The sequence below is a fragment of the Pristiophorus japonicus genome, chromosome 8 (assembly GCF_044704955.1).
Source record: "Pristiophorus japonicus isolate sPriJap1 chromosome 8, sPriJap1.hap1, whole genome shotgun sequence".
NCBI lineage: Eukaryota > Metazoa > Chordata > Chondrichthyes > Pristiophoridae > Pristiophorus > Pristiophorus japonicus.
Window position 1 is genome coordinate 142,247,906 of NC_091984.1, and position 19,065 is coordinate 142,266,970.

Below are 19,065 nucleotides of genomic sequence, written 5' to 3' on the forward strand. Positions count from 1 at the left end.
GCCCTCCTGAACATCCCTGATTATAATCGCTCAACCATTGGTGGCCGTGTCTTCTGTTACCTGGGCCCCAAGCTCTGGAACTCCCTGCCTAAACCTCTCCCACCTCTCTTTCCTCCTTCAAGACGCTCCTTAAAACCTACCTCTTTACCTGTGCTAATTTCTACTTATGTGGCTTGGTGTCGCATTTTTATAGCATAATACTCCTGTGAAGCACCTTGGGACGTTTCACTACGTTAAAGGCACTATATAAACACAAGTTGTTTTTGTTGCTGGTAAATGGCACACTTTCAATTTAAGGTGTGTAAGGTCACCATTGAGCACTCCCAGGTCAGGTATGGATGCAAAATAAAGCTCCCTCTACTTTGCTCCAACAATGTGCCTAAGCCACTCATCTGAAAAGTGCCACCGACTGCATCGGTGAGACGTTTTCCATTTCCCACACCAACCATGATCTGAATGAGATTAATTTGGGGCTATTTTGTGCTATGGGTCCGTGCCCATTTGGAACTGGTTTGCGACTGCCCAAACTCCATTCACATTGGACCCTTTAACTAGTAGACAGATTTGATTATCGTCCCATGGTGGTGAGCTAGACTCAGACCCGGGTCCAGGAAGCCAACGGCCAGGGTGTAACCCACTGAATGACCTAATTTTGTTCATCATCTGAGATTGAGCAGCATGGCATTTGTTCTAATTATTCGTAGTGGTGCCAGATTCAAACTCCTGTCAGGGTAAATCCAGCGCAGACTGGTGCTGTAACACCACAGTGGACCGATCCAACTGGAATCAGTCTCAAAAAGAAGAGTTGTGGGTAATCCAATTGCACAATCTCATGAAGATCGCTTCAGCATGTTAGTTGATCTGCACGGGTCCACAGCAGGGCTTGTGTGTGGGGGAAAACTGCATGGAGCGCCATAGGCTTCAGTAACATTTTTTTCAGGGTGGTGTTGGTACCTTTGAAAAGATCCTGTGAAGCGTCCCTCACCAGAATTCGCAGTTAAGCAATGCTGGATAACGCACCCGTAACACACTGACATGACCGGTTTCATTACCTGCAGAACAATGTTCCAAAGAATGGTGCTTGGTACATCACCATATGTGTCTCAAGAATGTCAAAATTATAGCACAGAAGGAAGCTAATTCATCTCTATGTCTATTGTAATTAAATAACTTGTATAAAATGTACAATCTCTTTTGTGTTTCCTGAAACTTAGCAGAAATCTGAGAGGAGTTCAGACATGTGAATTATTACTGTATAGGAATATCTGGAGTTTCATGGATTTAAGAAAAGTTCTGTTCGAGAATTGTTCTGAAGTGTTTTTGTTTCCCTTACCTTATATGTGCCTCATACTCTCTCTCTTTTTTACAGCCAGCCCCAGCGTGGACCATATTCAGGGTGGGAATGTACTTTGGAGTTTTTGTTGTACTGCTTGCTGCTCTCGTACTCGTAGGTAAATGTCAGGATCATGTATGCACTAGTTTTCTGCATTCAAGGGGAACTGGGTTTGTGTCTGTTTGACTTTTCTGACTGACTTTTCTGATCTGTTTGAAGTGAAGATGCCACATGCTGTTCCTCATATTGCACTGCCAGAAGGAGATCCACTTCCACAGTCAGCCTTGCCTCAAGAAATAACATGTTTGTGCTCACACTGAAATAGTCGATACCAAAAACCTTTCTCATTTGCTTTCCTCCTCCACCCAGTTTTCTCTTCTCATGAAGGTGTTGCCTCATTCTGAAGCACAATTCTACCGGCACTCGTCACCTTCTGGTATCTCAGCCAGTTATTCTTTATAAGTGAGCCTTGACACACGGAGTATTCAACCATGGGAAACATCACAGCCGGAACTCAACCCTGTCCTCGCTTGACATCCACGCTCACACATTTTCCAGCGGGGATCACTGTTTAGGAATCAGGACTGGGAACCCCTGTTAATTTATCCCCTTCATAGCTCAGCGGCACTGAGAACAATTGTAATGATAAGCTAAGATCAGCTAACTCAGCACATATTCGGAAGGAAACTTATGGTATGCACACCTCAGTGCTGCACACAGTGGACTCTACTCACTCCTCCATCGGGGGAGCTGCTTCTCTTTTTGTATATTTTGCAACATTTCTCCCCCCGCCCCCCCCCGCCTTCAAAATAATTCCCACAAAGTGTGAGCAGTAATAACATGGTACAGAAAAGGTAATGTACTTAAATCATGAGGGTTAAGCAGACTCCAGTGTGCTTGACTTCCCATCTGTTTTGTTCCATTTCAAGTCCCCAGTTCTGCTCATGTTGGAGTAGGGCAGTTGCTGCTTGTGATGCTTATGCATTTTCAGAGCATCAAAGAAAGTTCACCAAGAGGAACAATATTCACTCATTTTAAACTGAAGATCATTGCCGTGATCTTATTCACATTTACGTCACAGCCTTGCTTCCCCTGCAGGAATTGCTCGCTGCAAACGGGAACAAAGAGAGTAGATGGCAAATTGAGGAGGTGCAGCTTCTGCCTGTGCTGTCATTATATGAACCTTACCGCATAACCAGCAAGATTATGATGCCCAGGCTCCCATGCAGTGCAGTGAGTCAGTAGTATGTATCCTCTGTTTATATTGTGGCTTTTTTTTTATCTCCACCCTTCACAAAAGGGAGTTTTGTGGATCAAAAAACTAAACTGTGGTGTATGATTTTTATATCATGACCCCCACAGAGCAGAAGCAAGGTATAAATAACCATACTGAATCATAAAGACCAAAAGGTCCCAGGTTTAATGAGCTCATCTGTGCTGAATCTGCTGTTCCCAGCCCAGACAGCAGTTGCCGGGAGGGGGTAGAGACCCCATCAGTTGCCCTCTGGGGCTAGAGAGGGAAGAGTCAGCCAGGATTCCTATTTGTGATTGTCAACCTGTGAGCCCTGGCTGGGAAATGTGGTAATTGAGCGAGGACGGATCCATGGTGGTCGACTAGCCTGCCTAAACCTCACTGAGGTCGATTTTCACTGCCTTGCCCCAATATCTTTGTCTAATCTCAGTAATAAATTGCTACTAAGTCCTGTATCATTATAAAAGTTGGTTATTTATCCATTTGTACAGGGTTTTTGAATTACCCAGCAGAACACAACCACGGGAAATAAAATTGAAATTGCCTTTAAAATAAAAGAATGAGCATATGCTGTGGGACAGTGCTCATAGTGTATGGTGCTCCCAGCAAGCTGTACCATGAACTGTGGACTGTGTGCCACAGTGGGACACACTTGGTGAATGAAGAGTCTTGGCTGTGGTATTGAGGAGGCCGGGCACTTTCTGTACGAGAGGGAGGGAAGTCGCACTGTGCCACAGTCATGCTTGTTCTTGCAGTCAGTTACAGGGAGACATTGTTGGTGGGTGGGGCGAGTGGCTTGACCCATTTGTAAACAAGATTGTGGTGCATGAGATGAAGTAATTCAAATAGCGATACAAAAAGGAGAAAAACAAATGTTCTGACTTAGTTTGGGACTAATAACTGAAATGTGTAGCAGTGCTTTGGCAGCTACTCAAATGATTGAAACCACAGGTGCAATTTTCTGTGGAAGTGCCATGAGCTTTGTCTCTCACAGATGCAATGGTTTGCCTTTTTCTTGAAGGGAGGAGTTTGCTTCTCCTGGCATCATTCTGAATTTTAATGTAGACAGTGAGATCAAAAGATATTTCGAGATGAGGAAAATTGTTTGGCTCATTTTAATTCATCCATCCTGAAAAACCCTTCATTCGCCTCATCTAATAGTTTCTTAAAGGATTTCAGAGGTTTTACCTCCACCTGTCTGGAAGTCCATTCCAAGTGTTGGTCATTCTCTGTATCTTGAGTTATCTCCCGATATCAATCCTAAATTTATTTTTTACTAGTTTTACCTGTGTCCCCATGTCCAGTCGCACAGGTTAATTTTAAGTAATATTACAAATTTACCGTTCCCACACCATTTACTATTTTGTATACCTCTAAGATCATCTCTCGTTTCTGTTGAAAAAGCCAAAATCTCTTCAGTCTTTCTAGTGGGAGGCTGCTTCCTTTAGGCTGATGGTCAGCCCAGCATACTAAATGGTCAATTCTTTTCACTCTGCTGACAATTGAATTAAGTTGTATCCAGTAGGATATTGGACTTTTGTGCTGAGAGGAAGATTTAATCAAAATCTCTATTTGAGCTGGACCACTGCCAACTCTCAGCTGTTGTGATTCGTCCCAAAGCTTCAGTTGATTAATGCTAAGCAGGACACCTTGCTCTGTTGTAATATCAGGTATTCAAATCTTTTTTTATTCACCTGCCCAGGAGAAAGATGCAAGTAGAGACTCAGATAGTGGAACAGCATTCAAGTTTTGGACACATTTTTGGAGAACAAAGTGATTTTGAAGGGAAAATAGTGTTTTGCATAAAAGAGAAAACAAAGCTTCTTGGAGGCAGTTTGCACAATGCTTAGAATGTTGGAGTTCCATCTGAGATTAGAGCAAATAGTGAGGCCAGCGAGGTGGCAGTTAAGTTAGCTGGATTCTTCCCTCCCTATCTCTGTCTCCTCCAGCCCTGCAACCCTCCGAGATGTTTGCGCATCCCCGATTTTCAGCACTCCACCATTGCCGGCCCTAAGCCTTCAAATTCCCTCCCTAAACCTCTCCGCCTCTCCATCTCTTTCTCCTACTTTTAAGATGCTCCTTAAAAACCTAGTTCTTTGACCAAGTCTTTGATCAGCTGTCCTAATATCTCCTTATGTGGCTCGATGTCAAATTTTGACAGATAACGCTCCAGTTAAGTGCCTTGGGATTTTTTTTATTATGTTAAAGGTGCTATTTAAATTCATATTGTTGATAATTGATTTGCAAAAGATATAAAGTAACTGCCTTCAAAACATTAAAATGGTGTTCAGTGCCCAATTGAAGGGTATGAGATTTAGTGATTCAGCAGTTGCACTGAGAGGAATGCTGGTTCTGTGCACCGAGGTTGTGTAAGTTGAACTAGGTGAAGAAATTGGGCAGACTCGTCACCAAAACGATGACTGGGTAGGATGATGAAGGAGGTTATTGAGGTGGAGAAAGAACTGAACCTTAGAAAAAATGAATCAGAGGGTGAAGCATCAATGTCAGCGTTGGTAGAGAGTGGCATAACTAGATCACCATAAATGTGGCTTTGGTGAAACATCATACAGTGGTGACTTGTTTAGAGATTTATGGTGCCAGATCCCATCATATCAATCCAAGCAATTTTTAAAAGAGAAGGAACGGATTTGGGAGACTAAAGACATTGAACCAAGGCAGGTTTGGAGATGTACATCTTCAGGGCAGTTGAATAGTCAGACTGAAGGCTTATGGGCCAGTTTGGAAAAAGTCGTTCTTTGGGAGATTCTTCGCATACGTTGGAACACAAACACAGCCCTGTAAAGACAATGTAGGCCCTAATAAACCTAAACTGATACTTGTGCTCCACATGATATCAAGAAACGGCTAAGCGCACTGGATACATCAAAGGCTATGGGCTCCAACAACATCCTGGCTGCAGTGCTGAAGACTTGTGCTCTAGAACTACCTGCCCCTCTAGCCAAGCTATTCCAGTGCAGCTGCAACGCTGGCATCTACCCGACAAAGTGGAAGATTGCCAGGTATGGCCTGTCCACAAAAGGCAGGACAAATCCAATCCAGCCAATTACCGTCCCAACAGCCTACCCTCAATCTTCAGCAAAGTGTTGTCGACAGTGCTATCAGGCAGCACTTACTCACCAATAACCTGCTCACCAATGCCCAGTTTGGGTTCCGCAAGGACCACTTGGCTCCAGACCTCATTACAACCTTGATGCAAACATGGACAAAAGAGCTGCATTCCAGATGTGAAGTGAGAGTGACTGTTTTTAACATTTGATCGAGTGTGGCATCAAGGAGCCCTAATAAAATTGAAGTCAATGGGAATCCGAGGGGAAACTATCCACTGGCTGGAGTCATACCTAGCATTAAGGAAGATGGTTGTGGTCGTTAAAGGCCAATGATCTCAGGAGTTCCACAGCGCAATGTTCTAGGCCCAACCATCTTCAGCTGCTTCATCAATGGCCTTCCCTCCATTATAAGGTGATAAGTAGGGATGTTTGCTGATGATGCAGAGAGTTCAGTTCCATTCACAACTCCTCAGATAATGAAGCAGTCCGTGACTGCATGCAGCAAGACCTGGACAGCATTCCAGCCTCGGTTGATAAGTGGCAAGTAAGATTCACACCACACAAGTGCCAAGCAATGACAGTCTCCAACAAGCGAGTGTCCAACCACCTCCCCATGACATTCAATGGCATTACTATCACCGAATCCCCCACCATCAATATTTTGGGGGTCACTGTTGACCAGAAACTTAACTGGACCAACTTGACATCATCCAGGAAAAAGCAGCCTGCTTGATTGGTACCCCATCTGCTACCTTAAACGTTCACTTCCTTCACCACCGGCGCACTGTGACTGCAGTGTGTACCATCTACAAGATACACTGCAGCAACTCGCCAAGGCTTCTTTGACGGCACCTCCCAAACCCACAACCTCTATCATCTAGAAGGACAAGGGCAGCAAGCGCATGGGAACATCACCACCTCCAAGTTTCCCTCCAAGTCACATGCCATCCTGACTTTGAAATACATTGCTGTTCCTTCATTGTCGATGAGTCAAAGTCCTGAAGCTCCCTCCCTAACAGCACTGTGGGAGTTTCTTCACTATACAGACTGCAGCGGTTCAAAAAGGTGGCTCACTACCACCTTCTCAAGGGCAATTAAAGATGGGACAATAAATGCTGGCCTTGCCAGCAACAGCCACATCCCATGAATGAATAAAAAATACAACAAGGCACTGTGATGCATTTCTAATTCTATTGCACAGTTCACTACAACTGCCATTTCTGCCTTCTTTAAATAAGTTTTTCTCATGTCAACCATCTGTCCTTTCCAAGAGAGCTACCTGGCGAGTGAATAAAGCCCAATATTAACTGAGAAATGGGTCTGTTATTGGTTTGGTGCATCCTGTTTCTCTCTTTGTTCACCCCCTCCTTAACTGTATTGAGTCCTTCAAGAGACGAGGTATATGAAGGCTGGTGTAGCTCGTATAGTGAAAATTATACTGGAAAATAGTCTTTTTCACATTTCAAATTCATTTTATATGTTCTAATTCACTTAATGTATTTTAACTCAGCTGTCAAATAGCCAATGCTGACAGTGAAGAGATACATGTCAAATTGTCTCTTGTGGTTTAATGTGAAAAGGTTGGTATATATCAGCAGCTCTTTTCTTCTGCCTTAACAAGTATTTGCTCCATCTTGCAGCTAGATCAAAAGAGGGAAACATTTGGCCCTTGGTGCGTATTTACCGTGGTGGATTCCTTCTGATCGAGTTTCTCTTTCTGCTCGGCATCAACACATACGGCTGGCGGCAGGCTGGAGTGAACCATGTGCTAATCTTTGAACTCAACCCCAGGAGCAATCTGTCCCATCAGCATCTCTTTGAGGTTAGTCATTCCAGATATGATTAACAGGCCTGCGATGAGTATTATCTATTACAGTTGTGTTTTCTTACTCTCTTCATTCATAAAGTCCAGTTCCATTAGGAAACTAGGAACAAAAGTAGGCTAATTAGCCCCTCAAGCCTGTTCCGCCATTCATTGAGGCATGGCCGATCTGTGCCTAACTCCATATACCTGCCTTTCCCTTAATACTTTGGTTAATAAAAATTTTATCAATCTCTGATTTAAAATGAACAATTGACCAAGCATCAATTGCCATTTACAGAAGAAAGTTCCAAACTTCTACCACCCTTTGTGTGTAGAAGTATTTCCTAACTTCGCTCCTGAAAGGTCTGGCTCTAAGCTTTAGACTATGCTCCCTAGTCCTAGACTCCCCAATCAGCAGAAATAGTTTCTCTCTATCTACTCTTATCAGTTCCCCTGAATATCTTGAAAACGACAATCTAAGCACCCATTTAACTGTCAAAATTCCAGGGTATACAACCCTCATTTGTGTAATCTCTCCTCGTAATTTAACCCTTGGAGTCCAAGTATAATTCTGGTAAATATATGCTGCACTCCCTCTTTTTGATGGCGTGATGCCCAGAACTGCTCACATTGCACCAGGTGTGGACTTACTCCAGGTGTGGTCTAACTTGGGCTTTGTATAGCTGTAGCATAACTTATACCCCATTGTATTCTAGTCCTCTAAATTAAAGGCCAGCATTCCACAAACCTTTTTGATTATTTTCTGTACCTGTTCATGGCATTTTAATGTATTTGTACATGGACACCCAAGTCTCTTTGGACCACCACTATTTTTAACTATTCCCATTTAGAAAGCAGTCGTTCTATCCTTTTTATGCATGACCTCACATTTGCCTACATTGAAATTGATTTGCCACAGTTATACTCATTCGCTTAATCTATTAATATCTTTGTAATTTTATGGTTTCATCTAAAATGCTGCTTATCTTTGTGTCATCAACAAACTTGGATATGTGGCTTTCTATCCTATCATCTAAGTCACTAATAAATAGTGAATAGTTGAGGCCTCAACACAGATCCTTACAGGACACCAGTAGTCACTTCCTGCCAATTAAAGTACCTGCTCATTATCCCTACTCTCTGTCTCCTGCCGCTCAGCCAATTTCAACCAGGTCAATAATTTGCCTTCCAATTCCAAGAAATTCAATTCCACTGATGCCCAGCACGCCAAACTAACAATCGCGATGCTTACAGTAATCCCATTTCATAACTGCATGTTTGAGACTAATCTCACAGCTTTTTTTTGTATTAATTATAGCTTTTATTAGGCACATGGTTCAATTTTATCCCGTGGTAAAATGTTCCCTTAAATATGGGCCTTGACATTGAGAGTTTCTTTGTACCGCCTGTATTGATTATTTCATTTACATCCTGTGTCGTCCCATTCAGAAGGTTTTTCATGTTTTCTTGTGATCTTTTGGGCTCCTTCCGGGCTAGTTTCGAACATTGTAACTATTGCTTTCACAGATCACCAGTGATCACTTGGCCACCTCAAAAGGAGCAGCATTCAACAGCCCTGCTTGTAATAATGTCAAAGCTGACAAATAATGTCAAGGATTGCAGTTATCCAAGCTCCACATGGTCTTATCCTACTGCCAAGGAGGCATTCAACAGCTGCCTTTATTTGGAGTTTGGGCCCATGCCAAGGGGGTGGTGATCTTGCTTGGCTCCTTTATAGTCTTACAGTCCCACCAATGCCACCAAGGACCTATTCCCCAACTGGACATGGCTCCTTACTGAAAACAGGGATATATTCATTCCCATTTTACACTGAATCGCCCTCTTTCCCCAGCCATGTGAGCTCTCCTGCATGAATTCCCAGTGGCAGGTGCCCAGGGCTTCATTGTGCAGGGAAGGGACAGGCGTAATTGTTGATAGTTAGGGTTTTAATTCAATTAATTCTTTGATCTATGAGGATTTTGGTCCTCCTTCCCTTTTTTGGAGAGCCTGGCACCGTCAAACTGAAAGAACTTGCCCCAGAGATCATTCCTACTATTGAGGATGGCATGGAGATGAACAACTCAATGAGTGGGTACTTAGAACTGTGTTCCCTGCTGCCATCGCACAGTGTTACAATGCAGTGGAATTCCTAGTAGGTTGTGACCACTGAGGGTGTTAATGGTTCTTAGAAGAATGTTGAAGCACCAGATAATGAACAGGGCCAGAGCAGAATTAGATAACCCTGTGAAATCCCACTTTTGGGAGAGTTACATACCCTCTTGGTCTGAAAGTGCAGGTAACACAGGGGATAGAGAACTTGAGGAGGGAGAATAATCAACTATTATATCCCACACCTCCCATATCAAGAACCAATATTCTCCCTAAACATAATAGTTAGAAGGCACTTTGACGCTCAGGTTCCTGTAAGAAGAAGTGTATGATCAAAAAATTCAATGCATGCTGTTATTAAAAACATGGAACAACATAATCAAGGAAGCAGGATTCATTTGATAACTGACTTCCTCTTGTCAAATTGTGGATTCCTTTACAAAATGATCAACATATGAAAAGTCAGGCCCATCAGTGATTATCCAACCCATTATACAGTGGAACCTTGTGCACCAACTGCTAATAATGCAACACCTGGGAGAGGCAAAAACTAGAGGGGGAGAAAAATCCATATATTCACCTTTGCTCATCTAAATTTGAATCAGTGTCCCCTAGTCCTGGAACTTGTGTTCACATTGCACATTACATTATAAGTATCTTGATAAAGTCCCTGCTAAGGCTACTTTCTTTAATGAGGACGATCTAATCCTTTCCACACACAGCCCTGCTGACATCTATTCCATGTACACAATGGGATTATAGTGGATTAGATCACCATCATATTTCCAAGGACATAAGGGAGGGAAATCATCCTATTGGTGTATAAGTGTGGATATCTGTACAAAATAGATATATTTAAAAAAAAAATATATATATATATATATAAAATCATCTATCTTTTTACAGATTGCTGGCTTCCTCGGAGTCCTTTGGGGCTTGAGTCTGTTCATCAGTTTGTATGGGTCATTCAACTTATTTCCAATGCAAGTCAACCCTCTCATACTCTATGGGTTCATGTTCCTGTTTCTGATCAATCCCACAAAAACTTGCTACTACAAGTCTAGGTTCTGGCTCTTAAAGCTCCTGGTAAGTAAGGAGGGTTTTCCCCTCTAGAGTTATTCACACTTTTATCTTAATTAACATCTTTTTATAGTGGGAGTAAAGTACCGAATTATCTCTGCAGCTTGACCATTTTTACAAACTGAATAATCTATTTAAAACCACCAAGCTAATGTTGAACGTGGTAAAAGCAGAATTGTCCTTTGTCTTAAGCTAAACATGGTTTGTAAGTTCGTCGCTGTGAAAGAGATATTTAACAAAACATCGTGAGTAGGTTTATCAAATTTGCCAACAACTAATTTTCATCCGTTTTTGGTGATGGTTATACATTGTATCTTCTGTATTTAGTTGAGTGCTGATTTAAATGAGCCATGTTCACTTTCTGGAATTCCTAAATAGATGGATTTCTCTGAAAATGTTGTAAGAGCTTGTTCTTATTAAAAGCCATAGTTCTGTCCCATGCTGGATTGTTCAGTCAGAGAAACAAGAATGCATATTACTCTCCATGTTTGCGAAAGATACCTTTCCAATAAAAAAAGCTAGACTATAATGGACTGCAGCTTATAGTAGCAGTCGCTGCATGCTTTGCTTTACCTAGAGGTCAACTGTCAGAGTATCAGTAACAAAGCCCTTCCTAACAATGAACATAACAAAATGACGGGTAGGAAAAGATCAGCTGGTCCATCATTCCTGCCCTACACTCATGATGCCTGGAGCATCATGACTGGGCCCTTCCTACCACAAACCACCTACCCCCTCTCTTTCTCCCCCCCCCCCCCCTCTCCCCTCTCTCCTCTCCCCTCATGGGCATGTGATCTCCTGGGAGAGGGAAAAAACAGGCCCAATAAGGGAAGTTGTTCTTATTCATTCATTCTGGTACACCATAGTATTAACACAATGCTCATTTGTCTGAACCACGGCACAAAACTGCCCTTTATTTGGCATACTCGCAGACCGCAAGAAATAGAAGAATGTCACTCGGTACAGTGGAGGCTGTTTTCTGACATTGTGAGGCATGAGAAAGGGGGATTAACTCTGCATCTGTACCTGACCGGAGTGCTTGGTTGTGACACTTGACGGAAGATTTTCCACTCCCCAGAACTAATAACCCTCAGTTTGATTGGCGCAAAAATATTACAGGTAGGTTAGAGGGGCAGGGTGCATGCAGCAAGCTGGTAGCAGTCACCCAACTTGTCACTTGTGATTTCAGTACATGTATGTGCCAGCATATAGCGAGTGGAAGCTGCACAGTCCACTCGGAATAACTGCTACCAGACAAAAGGATGGGTTTCTTTATTCCAAAGGGACAAAGCTGGCAGTGTCTATGATCACAAATGAGAATTGGATCGGCCAGTTATTTTCGTGGGGAGGTGGGAACTTAATCAAATCAAGCATCTAATCTCACCATGACACTAATATAGCAAAACTAGTGATGGGCTGTTTTATGGGTCCCTCGCTAATAGACAATAACATCCCATTGTAAAACACCCTTTTGCTCAGCCTACTTTCTTTTGTGGCTCCCAAAGGTGCAGTTTCTACATTGTTCTCAATGTACTGATCATCAGCAGGATTCAAAGAGCAATGTTATTTCACTGCTTCGTTTTCCTCTTGTGCCCATCAGCTTTAGATTTGGGCAAGCAAATGCACTCAATTGAAAAGCTGATGAAGTCTGTACAACTACTAGATTTTTCACGGCAATCCAGGTTCTTGGGCACTTGGTGTTATGGCCCGAATTTGCGGTCCTGAGGAAGGCAAACTGGTAGCGTTCACTGTCATTTCGCCTTTGAAACTGACAACAATTTCAGGATATAGTGCATGCACATCCTAATGTGGAAATCTTGAAGCTGCGGTCTGTCATTCACTGCTCCTCCACAGGCTGTGCTGTCCACCCATCAACCCCTCTCCCCACCCCCCCCCCACCCCGAACACAGCTGACAATCAGTGAAATATCTGAAATCATTGAAACTGACGCAATCTTCGACCCTTCTGCGCTATTAAATTCCCCACTAAAAGTTAGACCCGTTTGGATTAGGTGTAACTGGGGTTGTAACAGCATTTTGACTGCTGAACAAAGGTTATGGCCCTGAAAAACTAATTTTAATTTTGTCGAGTGTCAGATTTGTCCATTTTAATAAAAATTTTTAACTTTAAGAAACTTAAGTTTTTTCATCTTTATTTCAGGTTTGCCCTTTTCCCATGTAAGATCCCTAATCTTTTGCTCTCTAACATTTTTTAAAAGTTAGAATTTTAAGAGCTCACTCACTTCCTTGTTCGCTGCTTCGACAGCTTGTTGCTGTCGCAGCAGCTCGCACTAGGGGATCCCCACTATACTCTGTTGATTTGAATTACACGCTGGAAAACCCGAACTTAGCAACTTCTCGCAAGATCTTTGCGCGAAGCTTACTTCGGGGCCAGCGGGAAATGCCTTTGTTTCGCTGTTCAGCGCAAATTCGGGTTTTATTGAGAAACCCAGTTGAAGGACCAAGTCCCAAAGCGCCAGTAGAAAGGGAATAGGCGGAAGTTAAAATAGATCAGAAATAGTGAGCAGGAGTTTACATTCTTTGTCAGTATTAACCAGCCAAGAACCCTCTACAATACGCTCAACAACAAGTGCAGGCGGATAATTGGATATATCAATTTGTTCCGAAGGTTGGGAAGTACTTGACAGTGCTCTAAACCTTGCGGAACAGAACCCAACCCAGACAAAGTATTGCTCTCTCTGGTATTTCTAACAGTGAGCACCAGTCTAATCGATGTCAACATAGTTGGAGGTGGGGTTTCCACCCCACCCCAAACACAACCACAACTCAGCTTACCAAATGGGTCAGATGTTGGAAATTGCCAGAAGTGGAGAAATTTGGAGCATTTGTGAAAGATTAGGCTTCTTTTAGATTAAAATGCAATGGAATTCCAGGGAACTTGCATTGTGTGAAAGAGTAACATCCATTAATTTGAAGATTTGAAAAACAGCCAGTGATCACTGCAAAAACTGTGCGGCACAAATACGAGATGTGCTTTGGATTAATGCTCTGGAAAATTGCAATGCTGCATTTATTTTTCTTTCCGCAATAATGGTCAGGTAGCTATCATGTGCTAGAAAGAAAGAAAGGTTTTTTATTTTTATCGTGCCTTTCACAACCACCGGATGTCCCAAAGCGCTTTACAGCCAATGAAGTACTTTTGAAGTGTGGTCACTGTTGTAATGTGGGAAACTCGGCAGCCCACTTGTGCACAGAAACAGCAGTGTGATAATGACCAGATAATCTGTTTTTGTTATGTTGATATAAGGAATAAATATTGGCCAGGACACCAGGGATAACTCAAAAGCAAAATACTGTGGTTGCTGGAAATCTGAAATAAAACAGGAAAGGAAAATGATTGCAAGGGACAATAAATTGTAACACCGAGTTGATTTTTAAAAACAAAAAATGGTTTGAGGTGAAATTGCCTGCCCTGATTACACAAGTTTATACTTTGGGGCCAGTATTACTATAATACAATTCAAATTAACTGGAGAGTAACTGCCTGGATATAAACTGCAGCTTCGCAAACACACTAGGTCCAGTAAGTGACCACCTTAATGGCACACACCCGGCCTTAGTACTGTGTGTTTTTTTTGGGTGGTGCTGTTATGTTTGACATGCATCAAAGGATGAGGCTGCGTTTATGCAGCCCTGTGGAAATCTTCAACATTATAAATGCAAAATTGCTCCATCAAGTGCATTTTTTGGATATAAAAAGGACTCTTTGCAATCATAATTTTTTGTTTAATTTTCTTAACTTATTAGAAATGTTTTAAATTTAATGGAGTTAGAATTGCCTGAGGTAATGTGCATTCAAAATTAATGCAGACCAAGGTCCTCCACATGGTATATTGCACCCTAAGGAAATAAGACAAGAGCTGTATTTGGAGCTTCAATATATGCTGGAGACATAAGACATTTTCTGACTGTGTGTTGAGCGGGAGTCAGTAGGGAATGAGATTGGTGCATGTTCCTGCCTGTAGCGTACTTCTCAGTATTGATTCCCCCACCCTCCACTCACATTCATATTTTCTCTCTACCTTCTTTCCTTCTTGTTCTCACTCTTTCCCTTCTTGCTCTCCTCTCTGATCATTTCTTTTTTTCTCTCTCTCATTCGCTCAACTTTCTCCGATCCAAATCGCTCTCCCAATCCTTTCTCTCTCTATCCTTATTTCCTTCAGTCCCCCACTCTCTTCCTCCTGCCCTGTTCCCCCTCCTGCCCTGTTTCCCCCCTTTATCCCTTCCTCCTGCCCTGTTCTCCCCCCCCCCCCTTATCCCTTCATCCTGCCCTGTTCCCCCCTTTATCCTTTCCTCCCTTTATCCTTTCCTCCTGCCCTGTTCCCCCTTTATCCCTTCCTCCTGCCCTGTTCCCCCCCTTATCCCTTCCTCCTGCCCTGTTCCCCCCCTTATCTCTTCCTCCTGCCCTGTTTCCCACCCACCCCCCCTTATCCCTTCCTCCTGCCCTGTTCCCCCCCCTTTATCCCTTCCTCCTGCCCTGTTCCCCCCCTTATCCCTTCCTCCTGCCCTGTTTCCCCCACCCCCCCTTATCCTGCCCTGTTTCCCACCCCCACCTTATCCCTTCCTCCTGCCCGTTTCCCACCCCCCCCTTATCCCTTCCTCCTGCCCTGTTCCCCGCCATTATCCCTTCCTCCTGCCCTGTTGCCCCCCATTGATCCCTTCCTCCTGCCCTGTTGCCCCCCATTGATCCCTTCCTCCTGCCCTGTTCCCCCCTTTATCCCTTCCTCCTGCCCTGTTCCCCCATTATCCCTTCCTCCGGCCCTGTTCCCCCCCATTATCCCTTCCTCCTGCCCTGTTCCCCCCCCATTATCTTTTCCTTCTGCCCTGTTCCTCTCTTTTCTGTCTCCACCTGCCGGTGTTCTCCCTATTTTCACCCTCCTGCCCTGTTCTCTTCTTTTCTTCTTCCCATCCTGTTCCTCTCTCCTTTTTTTAATTCATTTCTTGATCTTTGCGGACAATGGAGATTGTACCCAGTAAGCAACTATTCTTGGTCTGTATGAGACAATCTCATTACAGTGTGGAGCCCTGTAATCCCTTATCTGAGATTCATAATGTGAAATAGTAAGATGGAGACTGTAATTACTTTGCATAAGGTGTTTAGTAAAACGTTAACATTTTCAATATATAGTGTGTTAAATACTGTGTGTACAGAAGATTTTGCAAAGCAAATGAAATGTTGTGTGGTAATTTCACTGATGATGGCCTAGTACATAAATATATCACTTGGTGTAGTACTAAGCACTGCAGCCCTGAACGTACCAGGTTAGATATATTGATCTCGGCCAGGATAGCAGTTGGGTCCTACAACCGACATCAGTGCCCCTATACTCGGAAGAATCAGCCAGGATTCTCGCTTCAGGTTACTATCCAGTGACCTCTGCTGGAAAGTCTATGTATGTGGTTATTGAATGAGGACAGGATTAGGCTATGATGTTGTCAAGGCTCACGCACGAGAGTGATGCCACTGGTAGGAAGTACCTGTGTTGTTGACAATGGTCATCTGTCCCAATATCACACTAATCATGATTACACCAGTTCATTGTGTTGGTGTTTATCCTCCAAATGAGCAGGAGTCCTAATCCCATAAGAAAGAAAGACTTACATTTATATAGCGCCTTTCATGACCACTAGATGTCTCAAAGTGCTTTACAGCCAATGAAGTACTTTTGGAGTGTAGTCGCTGTAGTAATGCAGGAAAGTCAACAGCCATTTTGTGCACAAGCAAGCTCCCACAAACAGCAATGTGATAATGACCAGATAATCCATTTTTTTGTTAAGTTGATTGAGGGATAAATATTAGCCAAGGCACTGGGGATAACTTCCCTGCTCTTCTTCAAAATCGTGCCATGGGATCTTTTATGTCCACCTGAGAGGGCAGATGGGGCCTCGGTTTAACATCTCATCAGAAAGACGGCACCTCTGACAGTGTAGCACTCCCTCAGCACTGCACTGGAGTGTCAGCCTAGATTTATGTGCTCCAGTTCCTGGAGTGGGACTTGAACTCTCAACCTTCTGACTCCGAGGCAAGAGTGCGACCCACTGAGCCACCGCTGACAGTTGTCCATGTCCACTGTTCCCGTATCTCTCTATCTCCTTTCCTTCAACCTTCTATCTAACCTATTCTTAAATGTTGACATAGTCTCTGCTTCAATCACAAACTCTGGTCGTGAATTCCACAGCCTCACAACCCTCTTTTATAGTAAACAGTTTCTCTTGCTCTTTGTCCTAAACCTCTTGCCTTTAACTGTATAACTAATGGCCCATATTCTAGACCCCTCAACCACTGGAAACAGTCTGTTTCCGTCTATTGTGTCTCATCCCTTCATAATTTCACACACCTCTATGGAATCACCCCGCAACCTCCTTTGTTTTGCAAAAACAGCTTTAAATAGTTGCGTACTTTAAATCCTAGTTCTGGTTGAACATATTCCTGGAGGTCACTTCACATGACCACCCGTTTCCTACTGCCTTTGTCAAATAGCCTTCTCCCGCCCCCCCCCCAACCTTAATATTGTTATAACTAATAAACGAAAGGGTTCAAAGAAAATGAAAAACGCACAATTATTTTTTTGATGCCCTATGACTTTTCTCCCGGGTCTTTTTGCTTGCAGCCATGTCCAGGAGATGAATCTTTAATTCCTGGAGACTCGGGACAATCCGGGAAGGTTGGCGACCCCACCATTAACCATGACCTTAGTTCCAATAGGTTGGGCTGCAAGCCTGAGAAATTGCATTGCTCGTCCATTGTGGGATTATCCACTTTGATCAAGAACTGCAGGTGTCAATAATCCATAATACATTTACAGAAAATGGTTCTCGTAGATGCTGTGGTGAAAAGGGATATAAAAGGAATTGAGTACTTTTTGTAATTGGTTTTCTGAAAGGCCACTGTGGCAGCTGGCTGAGTGCAGAATTTCTAATCGAGTGTAATAATGCACATTTACAAACAATGGCCGATGATTGACAGGCCAGTAATTGCATGAATTGAATGCACTGTACCTTGCTAAAACAGCACAAATTCCACAAAAGCTGATGAGCATTTCTATGTGCTTCAGTAATGTATTTAGCCAGCGATGAATTACCACGGAGAGGAACAAACGTCTAAACAATTGAACTGTCCTTGTATGTTGAAGTAATGTTATTTTTCCACTGAAGCAGACAGTTGTTGAATAGCTGTCGTTTTCATTGTTTGTCTCTCTCCCAGTTTTTTGCCGTCTCCTCTGCTGAAGGTATTGACTCAACAATAACTTGTATTTATATAGCACCTTTAGCGTAATGAAATGTCCCAAGGCGCTTCATAGGAGATTACGCGATAAAAATTTGACACCGAGCCGCATAAGTTGAAATTAGCGCAGGTAACCAAAAGCTTTGTCTAAGAGGTATGTTTTAAAGGCCGTCTTGAAGGAGGATAGAGAGGCGGAGAGGTTTAGACAGGGAGTGCCAGAGCTTGGGGCATAGGCAACCGAAGGCATGGCCATCAATGGTTGAGCGATTATAATCAGGGATGCTCAGGAAGGCAGAATTAGAGGAGCGCAGACATCTCGGGTGGGTGCGGGGGGGATGGGGTGTGGCGGCAGGGGTAGATCAGCAAGCACAGGGGTGATGGGTGAGCGGGACTTGGTGCGGGTTAGGACATGTGCAGCAGAGTTTTGGATCATCTAGTTTACGTAAGGTAGAATGTGGAAGGCCAGCCAGGAGTGCGTTGGAATAGTCAAGACTAAAGGTTAATAAGGGCATAGATGAGGGTTTCAGCAGCAGATGAACTGAGGCAAGGGCGGAGACGGGCGATATTACAGAGGTGGAAATAGATGGTCTTAGTTACTCTGTGGATATGTGGTTGAAAGCACATTTCATGGTCAAATATGACACCAAGGGTGCGAACCATTGTTGGTTTACAGTTTCACCGTCTGCTATCTGGCCCTAGTGACCATCGTTCATGGGAGAACCTTAATATTGGGTCATAGCTGACCTCAATCCTCTCCTTACACAATGTGCACACACGCATAATGTCAGCAAGGGTGAGGAGACACTGGATAGTGATCAGGAGTGGGAACTGAGGCTAACACCCCCCCACCCCCACTCGTATCTCCCATCCACCATACCCTGGCCCAGAGCTATGGAAGCCACCTGAGCTCCGATAACACCGATCAAAGGCTGAAGCATGGATCCTTATTGTCTATATGGCCTAGTGATTCACTGGATAAACTCTGAGCCAGCAACAACTTGTATTTATATCACGCCTTTAACGGGGTAAAACGTCCCACAGCGTTTTACAGGAGTGTAATCTTTGACACCTCTGGGGAGCTCATGAGGTTTTGTTTTTGAAGGAACTCTTGTCCTGACATTTGGTGTAACAGTAAAGTAGTTGGCATCCACCATTCACGGTAATGCATTTGGAT

At 43.4% G+C, this 19,065-nt stretch overlaps 1 protein-coding gene across 1 annotated transcript in view; it reads left to right on the forward strand.

Moving 5' to 3' along the window:
* Positions 1-19,065, forward strand: part of LOC139268770 (xenotropic and polytropic retrovirus receptor 1 homolog) — a 383,202-nt gene that overhangs the window by 273,829 nt on the left and 90,308 nt on the right. The window contains exons 7-9 of the mRNA XM_070887449.1: positions 1,370-1,451; positions 7,294-7,475; positions 10,473-10,652. Of these exons, the coding sequence (XP_070743550.1) occupies positions 1,370-1,451; positions 7,294-7,475; positions 10,473-10,652 (444 nt within the window). The remainder of the gene's footprint in view (positions 1-1,369; positions 1,452-7,293; positions 7,476-10,472; positions 10,653-19,065) is intronic.